Source organism: Chrysemys picta, chromosome 6 (assembly GCF_011386835.1).
Source record: "Chrysemys picta bellii isolate R12L10 chromosome 6, ASM1138683v2, whole genome shotgun sequence".
Taxonomy (NCBI): domain Eukaryota; kingdom Metazoa; phylum Chordata; order Testudines; family Emydidae; genus Chrysemys; species Chrysemys picta.
The window spans coordinates 39,199,608-39,220,977 of NC_088796.1; the positions used below are offsets into that span (position 1 = coordinate 39,199,608).

The 21,370-nt window shown below is 40.4% G+C and overlaps 1 protein-coding gene across 8 annotated transcripts in view; it reads left to right on the forward strand.

Moving 5' to 3' along the window:
• IPO11 (importin 11) overlaps positions 1-21,370 on the forward strand; it is a 255,344-nt gene that overhangs the window by 154,253 nt on the left and 79,721 nt on the right. For all 8 annotated transcript variants that reach the window (XR_010602178.1, XM_005300957.5, XM_005300955.4 and 5 more), the window contains 3 exons: positions 3,367-3,462; positions 13,846-13,959; positions 21,158-21,279. Coding sequence is in view for 7 of the 8 variants with exons in the window: in XM_005300957.5 (XP_005301014.2) it covers positions 3,367-3,462; positions 13,846-13,959; positions 21,158-21,279 (332 nt within the window). In the remaining variant the exon portion in view is untranslated. The remainder of the gene's footprint in view (positions 1-3,366; positions 3,463-13,845; positions 13,960-21,157; positions 21,280-21,370) is intronic.

Genomic DNA, 21,370 nt, shown 5'->3' on the forward strand with positions numbered 1-21,370 from the left:
CAACAATTCTGATGGGATCCCATATCTCTTTGAACAGTTCCAGTAGTCAGTTCATTGGCCACCCTCCATCTTTGTTGGGTTGTGAGAGCCACAGGAGGAACAGATTGCAGCCCAGATGGTTTTTAAATGGCTTCCCTTACTCATGGTAGCAGGGGGGAGTGGAAGAAGAGGAGAAGCTGACAGTCATACCTCAGTCACGTTTCCTAGGTGACTCATGGCTGCAGCACTAGCTGATTATGATACCCAAGAAATCATATGCCACTTGAATATAGCCACTAGCCAGAGTGCATTGTACACCAGCCGCTCCCTCTCCACATCTTCAATATGCTTCTGCACATCTCAACATTTCCCCCATGATAATAGCTAATGTGGGGAAGGGAGACATCAGAGTCAAATATACTGGCTCTGCACCCTACTGGTGAGACTCACACACTGGGGGAAGTCCCAGCAGAAGATTTGTGAGTGGTTTCTTCTCCCTTTTTGCACCCTGAGAAATGCCAAATGGAGCAGAATAGCCCAGAGGATCTGTCACAAAATATTGATTGTAGCCTCTTGACCTTTGTGAAATAACATGTTTGGCCCTCAGGCTGAAAAGGTTGGATACCATCTTATGCACCGCCTCATTCATTCATTCATCTTTTTGTGGACAAGTAGAGACAGCTTTAGTCTTCCAACACTTATCTGTGTGGTATCGATTTATATTCTTTTTTTTAGTATCCCCTCTTCGTCTTCCATCTGGCTATATCTCTGAAATAAACTTGGAGGAAATGACTTTGTTTTGAAAAATTGCACCAGTATTTGTATGCAAACATCTGTATTATACTACCAACGTTATAAATTATGCATGTTTTATTTTAATTACTTTTTAATTCAGGGGACTTTCTCAGTGTATATTTCAACAACCTAATTTACATTAAATACTGTAAATTACTGACCAGCAAACTGACATGTTAAGGTTTTCTTCCATATCAAAAATTCACATGCCATATTTTCCTCTCAACATTTTAATATTAAGGCCACTTTGGGGCTTAGATATTGTATGAAAATTGACACTTTAAATAAAGTAATTTGAATACATTGTTTTTGAATAATCTTGTAAACTAATGTATTGAATTTAAATAGGCTGGAGCTTTCCTGGCAAAGTTTTGTTTTCTTAATATCTACAGTTAGTTTCCATTGGGTGTTTATAATTTTTGCGTAGGGTTAAAAAAGGCTCTGTGTACAAAGCATTTCGAATCTAAAATAGTTATTCTGTGTTTATAGCCACTGAAGTACAAGATGTCCATCTTGAATTAAGATGACCAAATGGTTTGCCTGTACATATGTGGTGTCAATTCATGGAGTATTGGATTACTGTTCTTGAGAATTTGTGATTCTCACTTGGAGACATTCAGAAGAATGAAAGATTTGGAGATGGAAGGGCAAGATTCTTTCCTCCACTCCATCCTCCTATGGTGGTAGAAAGGGAATGTAATCTGTGCAACTGATCATCCTCCCACCACAAGAAGGCCTCCAGCAGACGTAGACCTGGAATATTAAGCTCCTCTGCAACTTTAATCTCTGTGCATGTGTTGTGGGGGAGTCTTGGCTGGATTGTGCTGCACTTTGGGTATCCTCTCTGCTAGATGAACCTTTGGGGGCCCCATTGCCTATGGCACAAGTTAGAGCAGCCTCTAGAACTGCTCTAAACTGGATTGGGGCTGATCAGAAAGTGAAGGAGTAGTAATTGGCTTTGATGGCCATCCCTCCACCCCCTTTGTGTCCTGAGCTGATCATAGACACAGCAGAGAATCTGTCTTGAGATATTTAAAGAAGAGGCATTGCTCAAAGCTGTACTATTTTGAACTGCTACTCTAAAAGTTATGCTTAGAGTAGTAGAAAGAGGCTTAGTTAAGAAAGAAAAGGGATTGGCCATTCCTCACTGAAATTTTTCAATGGGATCTGTGGATTCTTCAAGTTATTGTTCCTATGGGTGCTCTACCATTGGATATGTTCATGCCCATGTGCTCTTGATCAGAGACTTAAATTAGCAGTGTCTGCAGGTCCACACCTGTTCATTATACAACCTCATGCTCTGGTGTAAGAGCATATAGGGAGAGGTGAACTCACCACCATTTCAGTTCCTTCTCAACTGCTTTTGGCTCCAGATCTGTTTCACATTGCGTTTTGCTGTGATGCTGGGAGTACCTTTCCCAGACCTGAAGAAGAGCTCTGTGTGGCTCGAAAGCTTGTCTCTCTCACCAGCAGAAGTTGGTCCAGAAAAAGTAACACCTCACCCACCTTGTCTCTCTGCTGCTCTCTGACCTTCAGCCCTCTCCAGCCCTCACTTCAGAAAGTCAACCAGCAAATCCTTTTTGGTGCTCTTGCTTTCAGTCTTTTCCCAGGAACCATCTGCAGCTCCCATCTAAGACTTTCCACAGTCCCCTGATCTCTGACAGCTCTCACTTGCCCTTGACTCCCAGGCAGCTCTCACTTGCCCTTTTCCTGACTGACTGAGACAGTGCTCTAAGGAAACTCTTACTCACTAAGGCCTTGTCTACCCTACAGGGGAAATTCGATCTAAGCTACACAATTTGAGTTAAGTGAATAGCATAACTCAAATCGATGTCACTTAGATCTACTTATCACGGGGCCCACACTACGCAATGTCAACGGGAGATGCTCTCCTGTCAACTCCCTCTACTCTTCTCGATCCGGGGGAGTACAGGACTCGACAGGAGAATGACCTGCCGTTGATTTAGCGGGTCTTCACTAGACCCACTAAATCAACCGCCGATCCATCGATTGCTGCTTGTCCCCCAGTAAATGTAGACAAGCCCTTAGACTCTTCCTTTCTCAGATTCTTCCTTGATCCTATATAGCCCCAGGAGCTGCCCTTCCCTCTTAATAGACCAAACTGGAAGCACCTGTTCTTGCACAGGGGAACTGGATCTCCTTTATTGAAAGAATTCATCTCATGTGATGGGGGTTATACTAAATAAATTGTCACAGATTGCTTGCTAGCTAATATTTTACTTAGCTGTGGAACCTACTTTCCTATGTCTCCTTCCCACCAAACACTTTTTTACTTTATATGTGGTATCTTTTCTCTGTTCCAAATTCAAATCAGTTAGAAACAGCAAAACATCACAGATCAGCTGCTTACATATGTATTAGTTCAGTTGTACTGTTCAGTTTAGCAGGATGTTTTGTACATTTCTGAAGAGTATTGTAAATGTCTAATTTGTATAGTTTATGAAATAGCCCACATTCTGTCACCCAGGCTAATAGACATTAATATGCATAAGTCGTAGAACTTCCATTGTAGTTTTTCAGTGTAATTCTTTGCTTGTTATTATGGTTTTTTTTTGTTTTTTGTTTTTTTAGGTTGTGGAAAATGTCCTAAAAGTAAACCCAGCATTGGGGCCTCAAATGTTTCAACCCCTTTTGCCATCTGTGTTCAGGGGGATTATAGATGGGGAGGTAAGAATTATTTTCTTCAAACTACTCTAGTTTTTCATGGCAAATGTATTTGCTTTCCACTTATTTTCCATAAGTTTGTACCCAGATACCAATATTAAGTAAGTAATAGATTTAATTTTGAAAAGCAACTACTGGAAAATGAAATCTTGTGACTGGAATATTTCATGTGATTTCACAGGCTTATTTCTTACCTTTCCAAATGAACATGTACATCACTATACTTTTTCACCTTTGCCCTTATGAATTCAGTGTTACAAATTCAAATATTCTATTTGGGGTAGTTTTTATTACATTTTATGAAGTGTGTAGTACATTAACATCATAGAAGAAATTCAAGTCATCAAGTACATCCCCCTGGGAGTCAGGTATAATGAAGAATAGGAGAAGTATCAAATTTAATTACAGATATTAAATTGATTTTACTCTTGATATTAGTAGTTCTACTCTCTTTTGTATATAAAATGCAGGATTTATAGAAAATACAGATTTTAGGAAAGTTCTTAAGGCATTTGTTTCTCATTTACTAGAGCCTTCTTATAATGTCTACTGATCCCTGCTGCTCTTGGCAAGTCTCATCAGAACCCAACCAACTCATATTATGGGCCTAAGCATTGTCCACTTCAGCCTTAAGATCAGTTTAAAGCTAATGTTTTTCACCACAACCCCCCAGCAGTCTGCATTTTCCCAGCTGTCCAGCCATTTAAAAAAAAATAGCAAAATCTGTTGTTTCATAAATACATTTAAATCTCAAAACTTTAAATCAGTGAAACAGTATTTAAACTTGGCTCACTTCTGAGCCAAAAACAAATAAAAATTCCACGCGTATTATTTTAAAATTCTGCAAATTTTATTTGTCAAATAAATGTGGAGACTCCAGCATGGCATTGGGGAGCACAGGCCACTGGCTGCACAGAAGTGGGAGATCACTGTGCAGCTCCCACCCAGGACTCGGACTCAGCGGTGAAGCTGCACCCAACCCTGACACAGCGCAAGGACAGGGCCTACCCCAGAAACACCCCAGTGCCCTGCCCCTCCATGCCAGATGCACCAGGTGTGGGCAGGCAGGCTCAGCAAGGTAGGATCCAAGTGTGGAGGGGCTTAGTGTGGGGGGATCCAGGTGTGAGTTGAGAGGGTCCTGTGTGGGGTAAACTGAGCTCCGGTAACTCAGTGGAGGATCTGGGTGTGGGGGGATCTGGATGCACAGGGGCTTGTTGTGGGGTTCTGGGTGCAATGGTAATGGGACGCTGAAGGGGGGTCCAGCTGAGAGTGGTTAGGGCTCAGTGGGGGAGAGGGATAGAGCTTGTCAGAGGGGTCTGGGTGTGGAGGGCTCAGTGGGGAGGTCCAGATGCTGGAGAAGTGAGGTTCAGTGAGGTGGGGATCCTGGTGTGGTTGGTTGGGGCTCGATAGGATGGGGATCTGGGTGTGGGTGACTCGTCGGTGGTCCAGGTGCAGAGGGAGTGGTGCCTGTCAGGGGTTCTGGGTGCAGGGGTGGAGGTAAGGCTCAGTAGGAGGGTCTGGGTATGAGGGGGTCTGGCTGCATGGGGTTGGGCTGATGGGGTGAGCAGGTCCCTGTACAGTGACCCCTCTCCCTGCAGCAGAGGAGCAACGAGTGCAGGAAGCACGGGGAGGGGGAGTTTGCAGAGCTTCCTACAGGTGGCGGAGAAATCTGGGGGTGGGTCTGACATGGCCCCAGATGCCGTGCAAGAGAAGAGGAAGTCCCATCCTCCCCAGCCCAGCCAGGACTAGCAGCTGAGTCCGGTGCAGGGTGGGAGCCACCAGCTGGGTCTTCCCCAGTCACACCCTCTACCCCACAGTGATTTACCTTTCTGCCGGCTGCCCTGGGCACCTGCAACATACTGCTAGGGAGGGTCACATGACCACGCTTGTGGCTTCTCTTTCCTTTCCAGTCAGAAAGTCATTTTTCTGCAGGGAAGCAAAGGAAATCTACAGGGGGACATAAATTCTGCACATGCACAGTAGCGCAGAATTCCCTCAGGAGTAGAAGTTGCAGGGATCCTTACAATGCATTGCAGGATTGGGACTTAATGTTTTAGCAAATTTGTGATTGGCTAAACCATTGAAGTTGTGTGTGACTAATTTCTGATCATACTATGTGGAAAAGTGTGTGTCTGTTTAAGCCAGAACCAAAAATAAATGACTTCTTTGATTTTGCTCAGGCTTTAAAAAAGAAAAGTTTAGGCTGATACTAAGTAGGGAAAATTTCAGCCAAAATTAATTTGTTTCAGAATATGTGGCTGATATTGAAAACAGATAAAAAGAATGACAGTTTATATGTACTCATAATATCACATAAAACATGGTGTGTATTGTAAACCATTATACAATACTGTATTAATTGAGTTTATACAGCACATTATGAACAATAAGGTTCTCCACGCTAATTAGAAGTGTTTTGAGTTTTTTTGTGAGCAACTAATTTAATTCAAATTAAAAAAAGATGCATAGGTAAGTAAATAAAGCAAATAAATGGCATAGATAAAATGCGGTAGTCCGGGAAGTCATAACATCTTTAACTTTTGGGGGAAGAGTTCTAATATTGCCTTTGACTAAGGAGCAGCCCTTTGTTTTAAGTGAACATTTTAAAGTATCTCTCAGTTTTCAATTTTAGTGAACGTAAGAACATAATAATACCATACTGGGTCAGACCAATGGTCCATCTAGCCAGTATCCTGTCTCTGATGGTGACCAGTGCTAGATGCATCGGAAGGAATGAACACAACAGGGCAATTTTGAGTGATCTATCCCCTATCATCCAGTCCCAGCTTCTGGGATTAAAAGGTTTAGGGATACTCAGCGAATGGGGTTGTGTCCTTGACCATCTTGGCTAAAAGTCATTGATAGACCTATCTTCCATGAATTTATCTAATTCTTTTTTGTACCCATTTATACTTTTGGCTTTCACAACGTCCCATGGCAACGAGTTCCACAGGTTGTATGGAAAAAGTACTTCCTTTAGTTTGTGTTAAACCTGCTGCCTATTAATTTCATTGGGTGACCCTTTGTTCTTCTGTCATGTGAAGGAGTAAATAACACTTCCCTATTCATTTAATAAGGAACATCAGACATTTAGATTAGAACCTACATTTACTGTACTTGATTCCATTGTTACTGTAAAATATATCTATATATTTATATATTATAAATAATTTAGATATTAGAATCTTGAATTAAGAGAATGGGTTTAAAGAAAACATAATAAATTAATACCATGTGCACTGAAATTTATCTTGTCAGTTTTTCTTCCTTTTGTTTAAACTTTGGCAGACTGAGAACAACTATAGAGTTCTCTTATTTTAGGGGGTTACTTCATCCTCTTCTGTTACATGACCTAAGGTTTTCATTTCATCATTTCTCTTTTTCTCGGTGGTTTTTAAGTATACCTGATAAATCCTATTATTTTCTCACTTTGAATAAAAAGACTTGAAATAACCAGTAGGTGATATCATGAAGTGGTAAAATAACATATTTCAGCACTTTCTCCGTCATCTGTTATTTCACCAATTTGTGTATTTGCACTCTGCTATTCCTTAACTGTTACCATGAGGAAGTGTCACTACTGAGAATTACAGTGATGAGTTGCTGTTGTCAGACCAACAGCACTTTTATAAAGCTAACAAAAGATCTGATAAATTGGGAAAGGAACCAAACTACCACTGAGAATTTGTTGAGTCCCCTGTGCCAGGGACAAATGAACTAGATAAGGAAGGAAAAGGAGACTGTCAAGCTGCTACTGATGTTCTGCATAGCTCAGTGACTTGAAGTATCACTGAATAAGGATGCTAACTGAGATAAGAGAGAAGTATGTTATTTTGCTTTTGTTTTGTGCTTCGAATTCCATGTTCTCCCTTTCCGTGGTGCTGTTGTATAAACATTACGTACACTGAGTGGGTTAAACACTTTGCTTTTTCAACTAGCTAGGGTTTTATTTTAAGTTTTGAAAGGCATTTTCTTGAACTTTGAGAGGCTATTCTGCATTCCTTAAAATGGGGGCAATGTCATTCCTAAATACATAATGGTTAAGAGGCAAATTTTAATTCAGTCAATAGCCTGAATAAATGAGCTGTGCAACCTAAGTAAAGGAATGTGGAATTTCATGGGAATTGGGGAAGGAGTCTGTTGTGTAGCCTTTGTGGTTTTTGGAATCCCTTGCTGTCCAACCTACTTCTCCCATACGCTAGAGGAATTTAGGGAATCACCACAGAGCAAAACACGGCATGCAAGAAGTACAGAATACTTGTATGGTGGCTTAGTATCCTTCCTATCCTGCTGCACAAAGTTGCACTGCAGCAAGCAAGAAAATTCCAGTAATTCAGAATGTTCCTACAGCTATCTTAATTCTGTACCTCGTAGCATATGCGTTTTTCTCTTACGGTATGTCTACACTTTGAGCTTGAGGGTGTGATTCCCAGGTTAAGGAGACATATGTGTGATACCTCTCATCAAGCTAATGGACTAAAAGCAGAATGGAGCTGCAACAGCAGGACAGTTAGCCAGCCCAAATTCATACTCTTCTGAGACCCTAGGCACATACTAGGGGTGGCTAGTCCATCCCGCTGCTCATGCTCCCATGGCTGCACTCTATTTTTAGTACTCTAGCTTGATGAGAGCTAGCACGGGTATGTCTCCTTGAGCTGGGAATCACACTCCCAACTCAAAGTGTAGACATACCCTCAGAGACACCTCTGTAACTCTTTGTCTACAATACAGGTATAAAGGTGTGACTGATTGTAGCATGTTAAACATCTGTTGATGCACAAGAAAGAACAAAATACAGCTTACTCTTTGAGCGATGTTTGCTCCTGCTATGCTAATAGGAATAAAAAGCAGTAAAAACTTAATTGTGTTAAAGTCAGCACATATAATTCAGAATAGCCATAGGGAGCAGATAGGTTGAGAAAAACGGTGCTTCCATTAGCCACTCAGTCCATCAGTTACTAATAAGATGTATGGTGGCCAACATGCGAAGGTTGCCTGGGGACCCATGGACCTGGTTTCAACTCCTATAGAGCTTCACACTCCTGGTTATACTGGACTTCTCAAGGCCCTCAATTTTTGAGAAGACTGGTCATGAAAATATTCTAGACCACAGTCCCCTTCTCCAGTCAGGCCATCTGCATCTTGTGCGGAACAGAAGCCTCATGTTTCTCCAGGTCAGCAGCAAATCCAAACTTATGAAGAAGAGCAGTTTCATCAGACTGATCTTCTCCAGCTGCACTTTTATCTTCTTTGCCTGCCAAAGCTGCAATCCCATTTTCTTCAACACCACCTGAGCACACTCATAAATTTCAGAAGCTTCTGAAGAGGTTGGCTGAAACATTAGAGAGCATGGTGAAAGCGGTGACTAAAAAAATCCCACAAACATCTAGACATATTACATACTGCACTTCTAGAAAGGCTGACAATGCCAGTTAGTGAGGACCTGCTGGAATTGGCTCAGTTTTTTTGACAAACACCACCAGAATTCCTGCTTCCTCAAAAGAGATCAATAGAATATATCAGGTACCATCATCAAGGTTTGAATTATTCTGTACTGACCCCATACCAGGCTCTCTTGTAGTTGTAGCAGGCCAGGAACATACTAAACAGCTAATGCCAAAGGAAAAGGAGCCCAATCATTTGGACTTGCTGAGAAGGAAGAGCTTTGCGCTCTGCCAGTCTTCAAATGAGAATCTCAAATTATCAAGCTCTCCTTTCTAAAGGCAAGTATCTCTGCCGGAATAGGATCTCCAGGTTCCTTGACAAGATACCCAGGAGTCCAGATCAGAACTGCAATCTCTGATTAATGAACAGCTATCTCTAATACCTCATTACAAGTCGCAATGGATGTATCCAGTGCTGCTGTGTATTTCATGATGACTGCCATAACAACGAGGCAAGTGTCTCCGTTACAGTCTTTGGGTATCCCACATGAAGTTGAGAGCACTACTGAGGATTTACCATTCTAGAGCTGAGAGGTACTTAGCTTTAAAACAGGTGACATCCAACGTATCTCCGTAAGATCTCCGGTGAAAATTTGAAGTCATTTGGAAGAATACAGTCAGTTGGGGAAAAAAAATTCCTGCAGTCTCAGCTGATGAGTCCATTACAAACCTTGTATCACAAGTCTTTTGGCCTGCTAGTAAGAAACAGTGTTTCCACCAGAGGTGTCCATTTGCTTCAGCTACGTCTATCAACAGGCAACAAGTTTGGTGGTCATGTCAAGAACTCAAAACTGATTGTTATGCATCTTTTTCTCTTACTTACCCGTTTTGGAAACCATCTATTATATTTTTGAGAAATCTGGAATATTATTTCATCAGACAAATAGGGCAAAGGTGAGGTTCCCCATCGATTCAAGGGAAGGGGTTTTTACTCTTGTTTATTCCTTAGCCCCTAGGGTGTTAACAAAAGTGCCTGGTGGTCATTGCAGCATTTCTATGAAAGCAGACCATTGGAGTTTATCCTTACCTCAGTGATCAGCTGATACATGTTTCCTCCCCTCAGCAGGTCTTGGAAAATATTCATTGCCTTCTTCAGCTGTTCGCGATTCTGGACGAAGTGTAAACAAAGAAAAGTCTGTACTGATTTCATTTAAAAAATAGAATTCATAGGTGCTCTTCTGGACCCCACGGCATCAGCTTACCCACCTCAGTCCAGATTCAAGAAGATCATGCAAATCATAATTCAGTTACAGAACACCTGACACAAAACTATAAAGGATGAATCCCTTCTGCATATAAACATTTTACAGCTCAGGATGATTCTTCTCGCCTGTCTAGAATTTTGTCTCTAACCCATGGAAAGTCTATACAGGTAAATGACAAACAACACCACTGCTATTTTTATGTAAGCAGACAGGGAGGAGCAAGGTCATCTGCCCTATGCCAAGAAGTAATTCAGCTTTGTGAGTGGTGCATCAAACATGGAATTTTTATCAAAGTTATTCATCTCCCAGAACTGATGAACACAGTTGCAGATTGTCTGAGTATGAACTTCTCTTCTGACCATGAGTGACCCATAAATATCTGTTATTCAGCAGATTTTTCCAGAAATGGGGTCACCCAATTATAGATCTATTTGCCATGGCATTGATAGTCAACAGCTTTTGCTCGAGAGGCAGACAGAGTCCAGGGTCTCTTTCAGATACCTTTCTAATTCTGTGGTCAAGAGGACTCATGTATGCTTATCTGGCGATACCTTTGATACGGTGAATTCTGAGGAAACTCAAGCAGAATACTGCAGTGATGATTCTCATTGCACCAGCTTGGCCCAGGCTTTCCAGACCTGTTAAGAATGTCAAGTCAGACTCCAATATTGCTACCTTTAATTCTGTATTTGATCTCTCAAGATGAGGGGAGAACTCTTCATCAAGATGTACCATCTCTGCACCTTACAGCTCAGATCCTTGCTGCTTAAATGACTTGGAGAGGTCCTGCTCCCAGGTTGTCTAAAGTAGTCTAATTAATAGTAGAAAAGACTCTGTAAAATCTACCCATAATGCCAAATGGAAATGGTTCACCATTTGGGCACAATGACATCATGTTTTACCTTTCCTAACAGACATTCCATATATATTGGACTATTTGCTTTCATTAAAAAATGTGGATAAAAGTATATCTAGCATCTGCATTTGCTTACCATCCACAAATTCAAAATTACAAAATATTTTCACATCCCACCGTTTCTAGATTTTGAAAGGGGTTAGTTGCAGCTATTCCTTTCTGGTTAGAGAATCACTTCCCTTGTGAGATTTGAATATTGTATTAGCTGGGTTATATTAGCTCCATTCAAACCATTAGCCACGTTTTCTTTTCAACATCTATCTGTGCAAACATAGTTTTCGGTACCATTATGTCTGCACACAGAGTGGAAGACTTTTCATAAAAGATCAGGTCTCACTTAGGCCATGTCTACACTAGCACTCATGTCAGCAAAATTTTTGTTGCTCAAGGGTATATTGGTACAGCTGTGCCACTGTGAGCTTGTAAGGATAGACATGGCCCTAGGCCTTATTCTAGTTTCATTCCTAATTTGTTCTCATTTTAATATTATTCAAACTATTTATTTACCTGTGTTTTTTCCAACCCCCCATATGAATGATGCAGAAAAAAAAACTACACATACTAGACATGGCTAGGGTGTTATCTTTTATTTAAAACCCCAGTTCATTTAGAGACATCTTAATGTTTTGTAACCTATGCCAAAGAAGTAAAATGGAAGGCAATTTCTTCCCAAAGATTGTCTAACTGGATTTTGGGTGGTTTCAATCTCTGTTAAATGGCTAAACAAGAGCCTTCTGTTCATATAAAATCTCTCTGTGCTAGAGGTCAGGCTATTTCAGTGGCTTTCTTTAGAAATGTTCCTATTGCCAGAATGTGTAGAGCTGCCACATAGAGTTAAATCCATACATTTACTAAACAGTATTCAATAGCACTATGCAATAGGGAAGGTTTCCAGAGCTGGCACGTCTTTTGGCATGGCAGTTTTTCAGCCTTTAGTTACTTAAGATCAGATTTCCCACATCTTTGCATGGGAGTCTACATATATTCTAAGACCAGAAGGGACCATAATGATCATCTAAAGTGACCTGCATGTTGCAGGCTACAAAACCTCATCCACCCATATTATATGCCCATAACCTCTGGCTGAGTTACTGGAGTCTTCAAATCTTGATTTAAATACTTCACAGTTATAGAAAATCCACCATTTACTCTAGTACAAACCAGCAAGTCACTCATGCCCCATGCTGTAGAGGAGGTGAAAAAACCCCAGGGTCTCTACCAATCTGACCTGAGGGAAGATTCCTGCCTGATCCCAAATATGGCGATCAGTTAGATCCAGAGCATGTGTTCAAGACCCTTCAGCCAGATAACAGTTATCTGTAGTAACTCAGAGCCCTCCCCATCTAATGTCCCATCTCCAACGGTTGGAGATATTTGCTAATAGCAGTCACAGATGGGCCCTATGCCATTATAGACATTCTCATCATACCATCCTCTCCATAAACTTATCGAGCTCACTCTTAAAATTAGTTTTTTTGCCTCCACTACTCCCCTTGGAAGGCTGTTCCGGAACGTCACTCCTCTGATTAAAAACCTTTACCTAATTTCAAGCCTAAACTTACTGATGGCCAGACAACAGCCATATAAACAATCACTTGAAGATGTGTTGTCTATATATATTCCATGACCGGCCCTCCTTTCCCACGACACTGAAGTCTGTAACAATTGAGAGACAGTTGGCCCCACCTGTTCTTTGCTTTCCCCTTGCGAGGGTATACAAGGTTAACTGGGGCACAACATGGGCCAGCAGGCACTGCTGGAGAAAACCATTCCGCTCACTGGTGCTGGGGGCATGTGAACACCCAAGAGTGGAAAACCTATAGACAACACATGTCAAGAACATCCATTACTGTAAGCTAAATAACCTCTATTTATTTATTTAGAGTCAGTAATATGCTTGTTGGTTTACAAAACACAAAAATAAAGACAGTCTCTGCTCTGAATAAAATATTCTCTAAAAGATGCACAAAAAACAAAATATACAGAGAAAAACTGGATGTGGATATTAAAGATGTTTTCTGTCTCATAATTATAATAAATTCACTTGCCCATATCTAAAAAAATCTCAGATATCATTGTGGAGTATCTTCTTTTTCATTTTTCAAGTACAAAATATTGTAAAATATTTGTTTATAACTTGCTAGATGCAGGAGTCAATACCAGAAATACCATTGATATCTCCTGAATTGAACAATATTAATTGATTATACAAATATTATCTTACAACAATCCTGTGAGATTCTGAATACTAAGGCCATTATTGTAACTAGCTAAGGCACATCTTAAAAATATAAACTGAATTTTGGGAGACTAGCAAATTAGCCACTCTATAGACTTGCCAAAAGCTATCAAAGAGAACTGTAACAATATTTTAAGAGATATTAAACAGTTCTAGATATAATTAATAAATATTAATTTTAGAAAAATACATTCCAAATTTGCATTTGCTAACAGAATGCCATGTTACCAGTACAATACATGCTTCATTGTGTAAGATGCAATTAGTCTAAACTATACAGTACCTTGAAAGTTAGCATCTGACAGCATTTACTACTCAGTGGTATGTAATCTAACATTAGAATAGTTTGTCCAGATTGGTAGAATAGGAGCTATCTTTGTGGTAATGGTAGGTCAATACTGTATCTCTGGTGGCTTCTGTGGTACACTTCAATAAATCCTGATTTGGTAAAAGAAGGTAAGGCATCAAGAAAGGGAATGCATGCAAACATTCTCCCTGTACTGTTTTGGTATTTCTGCAGTATGGTATGTACTTTTTCTACATTAAAATAAAAATCTTTTGTTTTCTTTACTTTTGTTTCAGAGGTATCCAGTGGTGATGTCTACTTACTTGGGAGTCATAGGTAGAGTTCTACTACAAAATGCAAGTTTTTTTTCACTGCTTCTGAGCCAGATGGCATGCGAGTGTGGTCAAGAGGTAAGAGGATTTGTCTTGGCATTTTTAAAAAGATACAATTTTAACCATAGTTTGCATGTTAAGGCAATATGAAATTGAGCATTCATCTCATTATTTTAAACCAAGGAAAGCCAAGTCAATTAAGTGTACCTCACTTTCATTTATATAAGAAAATATTTGGCTTTCAAATGTGACACATGAAACCATTCATTTAATTTTATACATTCATCTCACATTAGTACAAAAATAACTATTCCAAGGACCATGTTATTTGTACCTCTTTTCCTGGTTGTTTCAAAATGAAATGATTATAGTGTGTGCCTAGTAGCTCCCAGTATAATGAAAGCTGCAGGAATTTTCAATTATAACTGTTTTCTGAAACTTCATCTTTTCCAAAATTAGTCTCTGCTTGATTGTGGGGTTTTTCTTCTTTTGCAAAGTTTATGAGCAAACTTGTAATGTTGGCAGTTGTCTTTAACTTAGAAGCACTTTGGGCTCTCTCATTCCTTCATGAATTTTCCTAAAAAAACTTCGAGAAGGTTTTGTTTTGTAAAGCATTTTACCACTCAAGTAAACATCAATGTCTTTTTCAAGGGGAATCCCCTATATAGACATGATGTCCTTGAAAGAGTGGAAAACAAATAACATGGCAAATACATAGTGTGTGTTAGGACATCACAAAGAAGAACACAGTGCTGGTAAAAATGGGTATTATATAGATATGTTGGCAGCAGAAGTATAAAACAGTAAGTAACAGGAAACAATGAGGTGCAGTAACTCCTCGCTTAATGTTGTAGTTATGCTCCTGAAAAAATGCTACTTTAAGCGAAATGATGTTAAGTGAATCCAATTTCCCCATAAGAATTAAGGCAAATAGTGGGGGTTAGGTTCCATGGAAAAATTTTTTGCCAGACAAAAGACTATATATATACACAGTATACGTTTTAATCAATTCAATACTGTACACGGCAGTGATGATTGTGTAGCTTGGTTGAGGTGGTGGAGTAAGTGGGTGGAAGAGGGTGGGATATTTCCCAGGGAATGTCTTACTGCTAAATGATGAACCAGCACTCGGCTGAGCCCTCAAGGGTTAACTTATTGTTGTTAATGTAGCCTCACACTGTACAAGGCAGCACGAATGGAGGGAAGGGAGACAGCATGGCAGAGAGAGACACACACACAGTGTGTGTGTGTGTGTGTGTGTGTGTGTGTGTGACTGACTGCATTGCCCCTTTAAGTACGCTGACCCCACTCTAAGTACACTGCTTTTTTAAGTTGATCAGCAAGTTGAGACAGCAGCTGCTGCCAGCAAGCTCCCTCTGTCCTGAGCCCTGTCGTGTCCCCTGCTGCTTTGTGGAGATGGCCAAATGGGGTAAAGGAGCAGGACGGGGACACCCTGACATTAGCACCCCTCTTCTGCACCCCCCCCCCCCCCCCCCCCCCCGCGCAGTCAATCTGTTCTGCGCTGTGTCTGAAATAATTATGACTGCATCATCATATCTAACACCAATTGAAGCCATCTTTGGAATTCATTGTATAGTAACTAATCACACACTAATGTGTGAATATATTGCACTGAGAGCAGAATAGGTTTGAGATCTGAGGCGCTGTCTCTCTCTCTCTCTCTCTCTCTCTCTCTCTCTCTCTCTCTCTCTCTCTTCCTTTCTTTCATGAGGACTTAGCCATAGTGTCTCATCTATTAAGCTCCTCCAGCCTAAACTCTTGTAACTCACTTTGTAGAGTGTGACAGTGAGATCAACACAAACGTCCGTTTGTGCAGCATGCAGCAGGATGCCTCCTAAATAAGGAAGAAATATTGAAAACTGATTGCACCAATGCTCTGCATGTTCTTATGGCTCCTTTTGTGCTTCTGGAACTAATATAAGGCCCTGATCTTTTCTACAAGGCCCTCAGTGGATGAGGGCCCAGCTTTTTCTATCTGTTCACAATCCCCCAGAATAGCTTAATCTAGAGTACAGCTCTTGGGAGTTGGATGTGTAAGGCCTTTTTGAGAGAAGGCTATCAGCTGCAGAATAACCCTCCTGCCGGTGATCAGGTTGGGTCTAAGATTGATAGCCTTCAAATCATGATGCAAAACTCACTAATTTATGAAAGGCTTCCTTTAATAATGAAGATTAGTAATAAACATAAAAAGGAATTAATAACAAACATTTTTAAAAGTGCCTAGTAAGCAAAAATCTACCAGCAGAGGTAATACAGATTTTCCAGTTCACTGTGGCCATTTTGCACTGCATAAGCAATGCAAAGCAACCTTAATGACCCCAAAGATGGCCAACAGAATATTCCCCAGGTGCAGGGGAACGTTCCACTGGTATACAGCTAGTGGAGATGGCTGTAGCTCCTCCTATTCCAGCCTGCACCCCACAATCCAAGGTAAAAGAAGGGGTATTTTGAGTGCCTTCCGAGGGCCCATTGGGGATGGGGTAAAGATTGGAGGGGCCATGGCAGAGCAGTGATCCGGTAAGACTGATCCTCCACTGGTATAAGGTACCTTTTTTCTGTTCTTGTGTAGCCCTAATTTTCACCAGGGTAAATGGCTCTGAATCAGGGAATCTTTACGCTCCACTACATTGTTACTGAGAATCAGGGCTTGGAAATCTTACAGTTTTTGGAATCAAGATACTTCAGTGATTGTAGCTCAATAAATAAATTATATGTTTTTTAGGGTAGCCATTTAATATGAAATGGCATTAAATAACACATTCTGTCTAGTTGTACAGCAAATGTGGCAGTGTAATTGCATGATTCATAGATTAGGATATGGCATGTCCATGTATTTTGAAGTGTGACATCAATTGTCTTTTTCTTCTCTCCTCCTACCTCACTCCCCCAATAGCTACAGATAGATTTGAGGCTATTTAATATTTTCCTGTGACATTTTATCCAAAAGTACAGAATTACAGTTCTGACAGTTAAGGAAGCTGTGTGAACATTGGGCCTGGTGAAAATGGGGCTCAACACTCCCACAACTAACTGTAGCACTAGGGTTCTCAGAAGAGGTAATTATTTGTGAGTTAGTAATAGAATGGAGTATCCATTTTATGCCTTCTCTTTGAGTATGCTGCCTTTGTTGGACAGCTTCTCACCTGCTAATTTGCCAAACTGTTTTGTTTTTTTCTTCAGCTTTTTCTCTTCTGTTTCTTGCACCTTTTGTCCTTAGTCTCCTTTTCCCAGTACGTACATGGTCTACAGCAGGAGTCCACACAACCACTTTTTTGGTGGCCTCAGAGTGCAGTCAGCAACTCTTGCTCGTGACCGCTCTGACAAACCCATCTCTCTGTCCCTGCATCTCGCGGCCCTTCAGGAAGAGCCCGCCCTGGGGAAGGTGGGTCAGGAACTCACCAGCTGCCTGTGGAGTCCCAGGCTCCCTGTGCTCTGGCTGGGCGGGAGCGGGGCAGCTGCTCAGGAGAGCCCCCCAGCGACCAAACACGGCAGCCACCTCCACTGACAAGAACCGCCTCCAGTGCTGCACACACTGGGCCCACATGTTTCCAGAGGCGCTGCCTGGAGCCCCTGAGTAGGCTGCGTGGTGCCAGCACAAATACCAAGGTGGCGTATCTCACTTGCCCTCAGTAACAGCTATTCAGGAGCAACAGCTGAGTGCTGCTTCCCTCCCTCCCCCTCATCTCTGCTCATGCTGTTGTGGCTGCAAAAAATAAAAAATCTGTGTCCACATTTGAGAAATGCTTCTAGAATCACATTAAGTGCTGTTCATGAGATTCTACCAGACAAACTAAATCCTCATTTGAATAATATAGTTGAATTAGTTTGAATCTGACAGCTCTCCATATTTCATACTGCCTTTTTTAAGATGGGGACAACACTGAGTCTCACTAGTTTCAAACTGCTTTACATTGTAATTCCCTAACTGGGATTTTGGTTTTCCGTCAAGCATCTGATCTGATGTGTAGAGTTCTGTTCTTTGGTAGCTCTGCACATTTTCCTTTTCTGCCAGGCAATCGGAATTTCCCTAACTGTGCTGTCCCATCAGTTTTATATTGTAATTTCTGAAAGTATTATAGCTTTGATGATAACACTTTGTTTAAAATGAATATGGATAGAATCAAGCACATATAATCACCGCCTATATTAATTACCTTCTCCTGTAATGTATGGTATCTGACATTCCATACAGTCACAAAATAATGTGATGTCTATTGAAAGGCGTGTAAAAGTGGTTCCTCTATGTGAAATCAGTTTGCCAAAATTTGCTGGCAGATTTATGTACAGTAGCTCCTATACTGTTAGTAGAGTATATTCTGTGTTGCCATGCACTAAATATATTATTGCATAGAGAAAAGCTGAACTTTATTTACCCATCCACAGGGAATTTCCTGTGTTTTGATTTTTTTCATTACTATCAGCAGTCTCATTCAAAATTAAAATACTAGTGAAATATCTGAAAAAGTAAAACTCACATTTATTTCAAGAATAACACCTGGTTATATCACTGCTATTGTTTTATCCTCAGTTTGTTTAATACTTTCAAATTATGTTTAACAACATTAACTAGTGTGAGAAAATAAGGATTATAATGGGTGCAGATTGCAGATTTAATTATGGCGTTTCAACCTGCATCTCCATAAGTGTGAATTAAAAAAAAAACAAACGCTCTATCATACGCTAAATTAAGAACCTGATTTTTGTAGAGTTTCATTATCATGTATATTCAAGAACAAAAAAATGCAAGTCTCAACATATACCCTACCTCACTAACACTATTCACAATATTCAGCTGATTTCAGGACACGTTTCTTCATACTCTGTATCAAAAGACTGTTTTTAAACTGCACTAGGCTCATTCTTACTTTCAGGGTAACTGTACCCTTCCTTACTTGTCTGTTCTTGATTCTTAGCATGGCACCCACCCTCTCTGCCTCCAAACATACCAGCTTTATCTCCAAATTTGTCAGCTGCTTAACACTATCAAATGCTCTTCCTTAACTTCTGTTCCGTCAGTCTCCTCTGCCTCAAGACCTCTAAGAAGTAAGCTAATTAATGATGGATTGATTAATGGGCATATGGTGATACTTGATGATTACTACAATTAGGGGGGGGGAAATTGGTAATATTTGTATGTATCTAGTAATTTTGTATGTTTGATTGTGTTCCTCTCTCCCACAACTTCATGTGTCATGTGTTATTTTAGATTGTAAACTCTGTGGGTCTGCCATGTAATCTTTTGTGTTTGTACCATACCTAGCACGATGCAGCCCCAAACCCAGTTTGACCCTTTAAAGTCTGTTGTAATCATGTTTAATATGAATGATTTTCTTCCAATTCTCTCCGGCTATCTTAGTACACTTCAGACTGTACATCCTCCCCCAGGTGCTCTTAGAGTTTTGGGCTTATTTTCTTCCTCTGTCTTAGTTTATAGCCATTGTATTACAAGGCCAAATATCTTCCAACTACCCCCTCGCCCCCCCCCCCCCACACACACCTTCTTGACCTTCATCCACTAAAGTCATCATGTCCCTTCACTCTTCACTTGGGCTTTTTTTGCTTACATTGCATTCAGATTAGCATCTGGGTTTATCCATCAATTGATCCATTCTCTTTGTCTGTCTCTCACCTTCCTTTTTTTCCCTTTTGGCCTGCCAGCTTGTGCTAGTTCTCTCTCGGTCCCCTGAGCCTGCTTCTGTTGAAGTTAAGGGGAGTTGTTTCATTGACTTCAATAGGAATAGGAATCTTCCTTATAGTGTCAGCAATTACTCTGATTCTTGAAGATAAATGTGCATGCTAGCTCTGAAGTTGAATCACATAATCACCTCAGATTGTTAAGGAAATGGGTTTAAAACAAAACAAAAAGAAAACACACACACACACATATATATACACACACACACACAACATCCAGGTCAGTCATTTGAAAGGCAAGCACACACCTGGGTGGAATTAACATTCCAAGGAACTGTAAGAAAGCAAAATGAAAGTAGAGGATGCACTTTCCTTCTTTAAATATACTGCCCAGCAGTTGTGTTCAGCATAACTGTTTACTCTACAATTGAAAATGCATACCTTTTCTAGTTTTTTAAGAATTTAATAATTCTTGATTTGCTTACAGTGTGGAATTATAGTATAAATTTACCATGAAACCATTGCTCAGAGGGTGAAAATATAGTGTACTTACCTAAAGTATTGCCTAGCATCCTAAAAGCTGCTTCTGTGCAGTGAGTTAATTCTTAATTGAAGAGTATGAATTCACACAGATAAATCTGAAACTTTAATCTATAGATTCTGAGTAGGAGTGGGGAGGTGATTTTACTTCTGTATATGGCATTGTTGAGACCAATACTAGAGTACGTCTGATTCTGGTGTCCACATTTTTAAAGGGATATTGAAAGATTGGAGAGGGTGCAGAAAAGAGCCACAAAAATGATACCAAGGCCCAAGAATATGCCTTACAGTCAACGACTTAGAGTTCAGTCTGCTTAGTTTATCAGAAAAGAGAATGAGAAGTGACTTGATTACAGTGTATAAGAACCTCAATGGGAGAAAAGACTGGGTACTAAAGGGCCGTTTAATTTAGATGAGAAAGGTATAACAAGAACCGAACCAATGGCTGGAAGTTGAAGTCAAGACCAATTCAAATTAGAATTAAGGCAAAGATTTTTCACAGTGAGATAATTAATCACTAGAACAAACTACCAAAGAAAGTGGTGGTTTTTCTATCTCTTGAAGTCTTGGAATCAAGATTGGATGCCTTTCTGAAAGATATGTTTGGCCAACCGCAAGTTATTAGGCTCAAAACAAGGGTAAGTGAGAGAAATTGAATGGCCTGCTTTATACAGGAAATCAGATTAGATGATCCAAATTAAGAGCTAAATTAAAATAATTGAATTTCTAATAACCTGAATGTGTATATTTCAGTTTATGTGAAACATGTCTCACTTTTACATATACACCTCTACCCCGATATAACGCTGTCCTCAGGAGCCAAAAAATCTTAACGCGTTATAGGTGAAACCGCGTTATATCGAACTTGCTTTGATCCGCCGGAGTGTGCAGCCCCGCCCCGTCCGTCCGTCCCCCACGGAACACTGCTTTACCATGTTATATCCAAATTCGTGTTATATCAGGTCGCGTTTTATAGGGGTAGTGGTGTATTCAGATAAAGGGAAATACTTGCCTACATGAAGAGTTTAACACTGCATTTGTAGACTATATGTAATACTGTGGCGGGGATTTGTTTTTGCAGTTGGACCAGCTTCTTGGTAACATGATTGAAATGTGGGTTGACCGCATGGATAATATTACCCAACCAGAAAGAAGAAAGCTTTCAGCTTTGGCATTACTTTCACTTCTGCCATCAGACAATAGGTGAGCAAAATTTAATAGATATCATTGTTTGTCACTAATGTTAAAACAAATTTAAAAGATCTTGTCTGATGATTTTTAAACATTTTTAAGA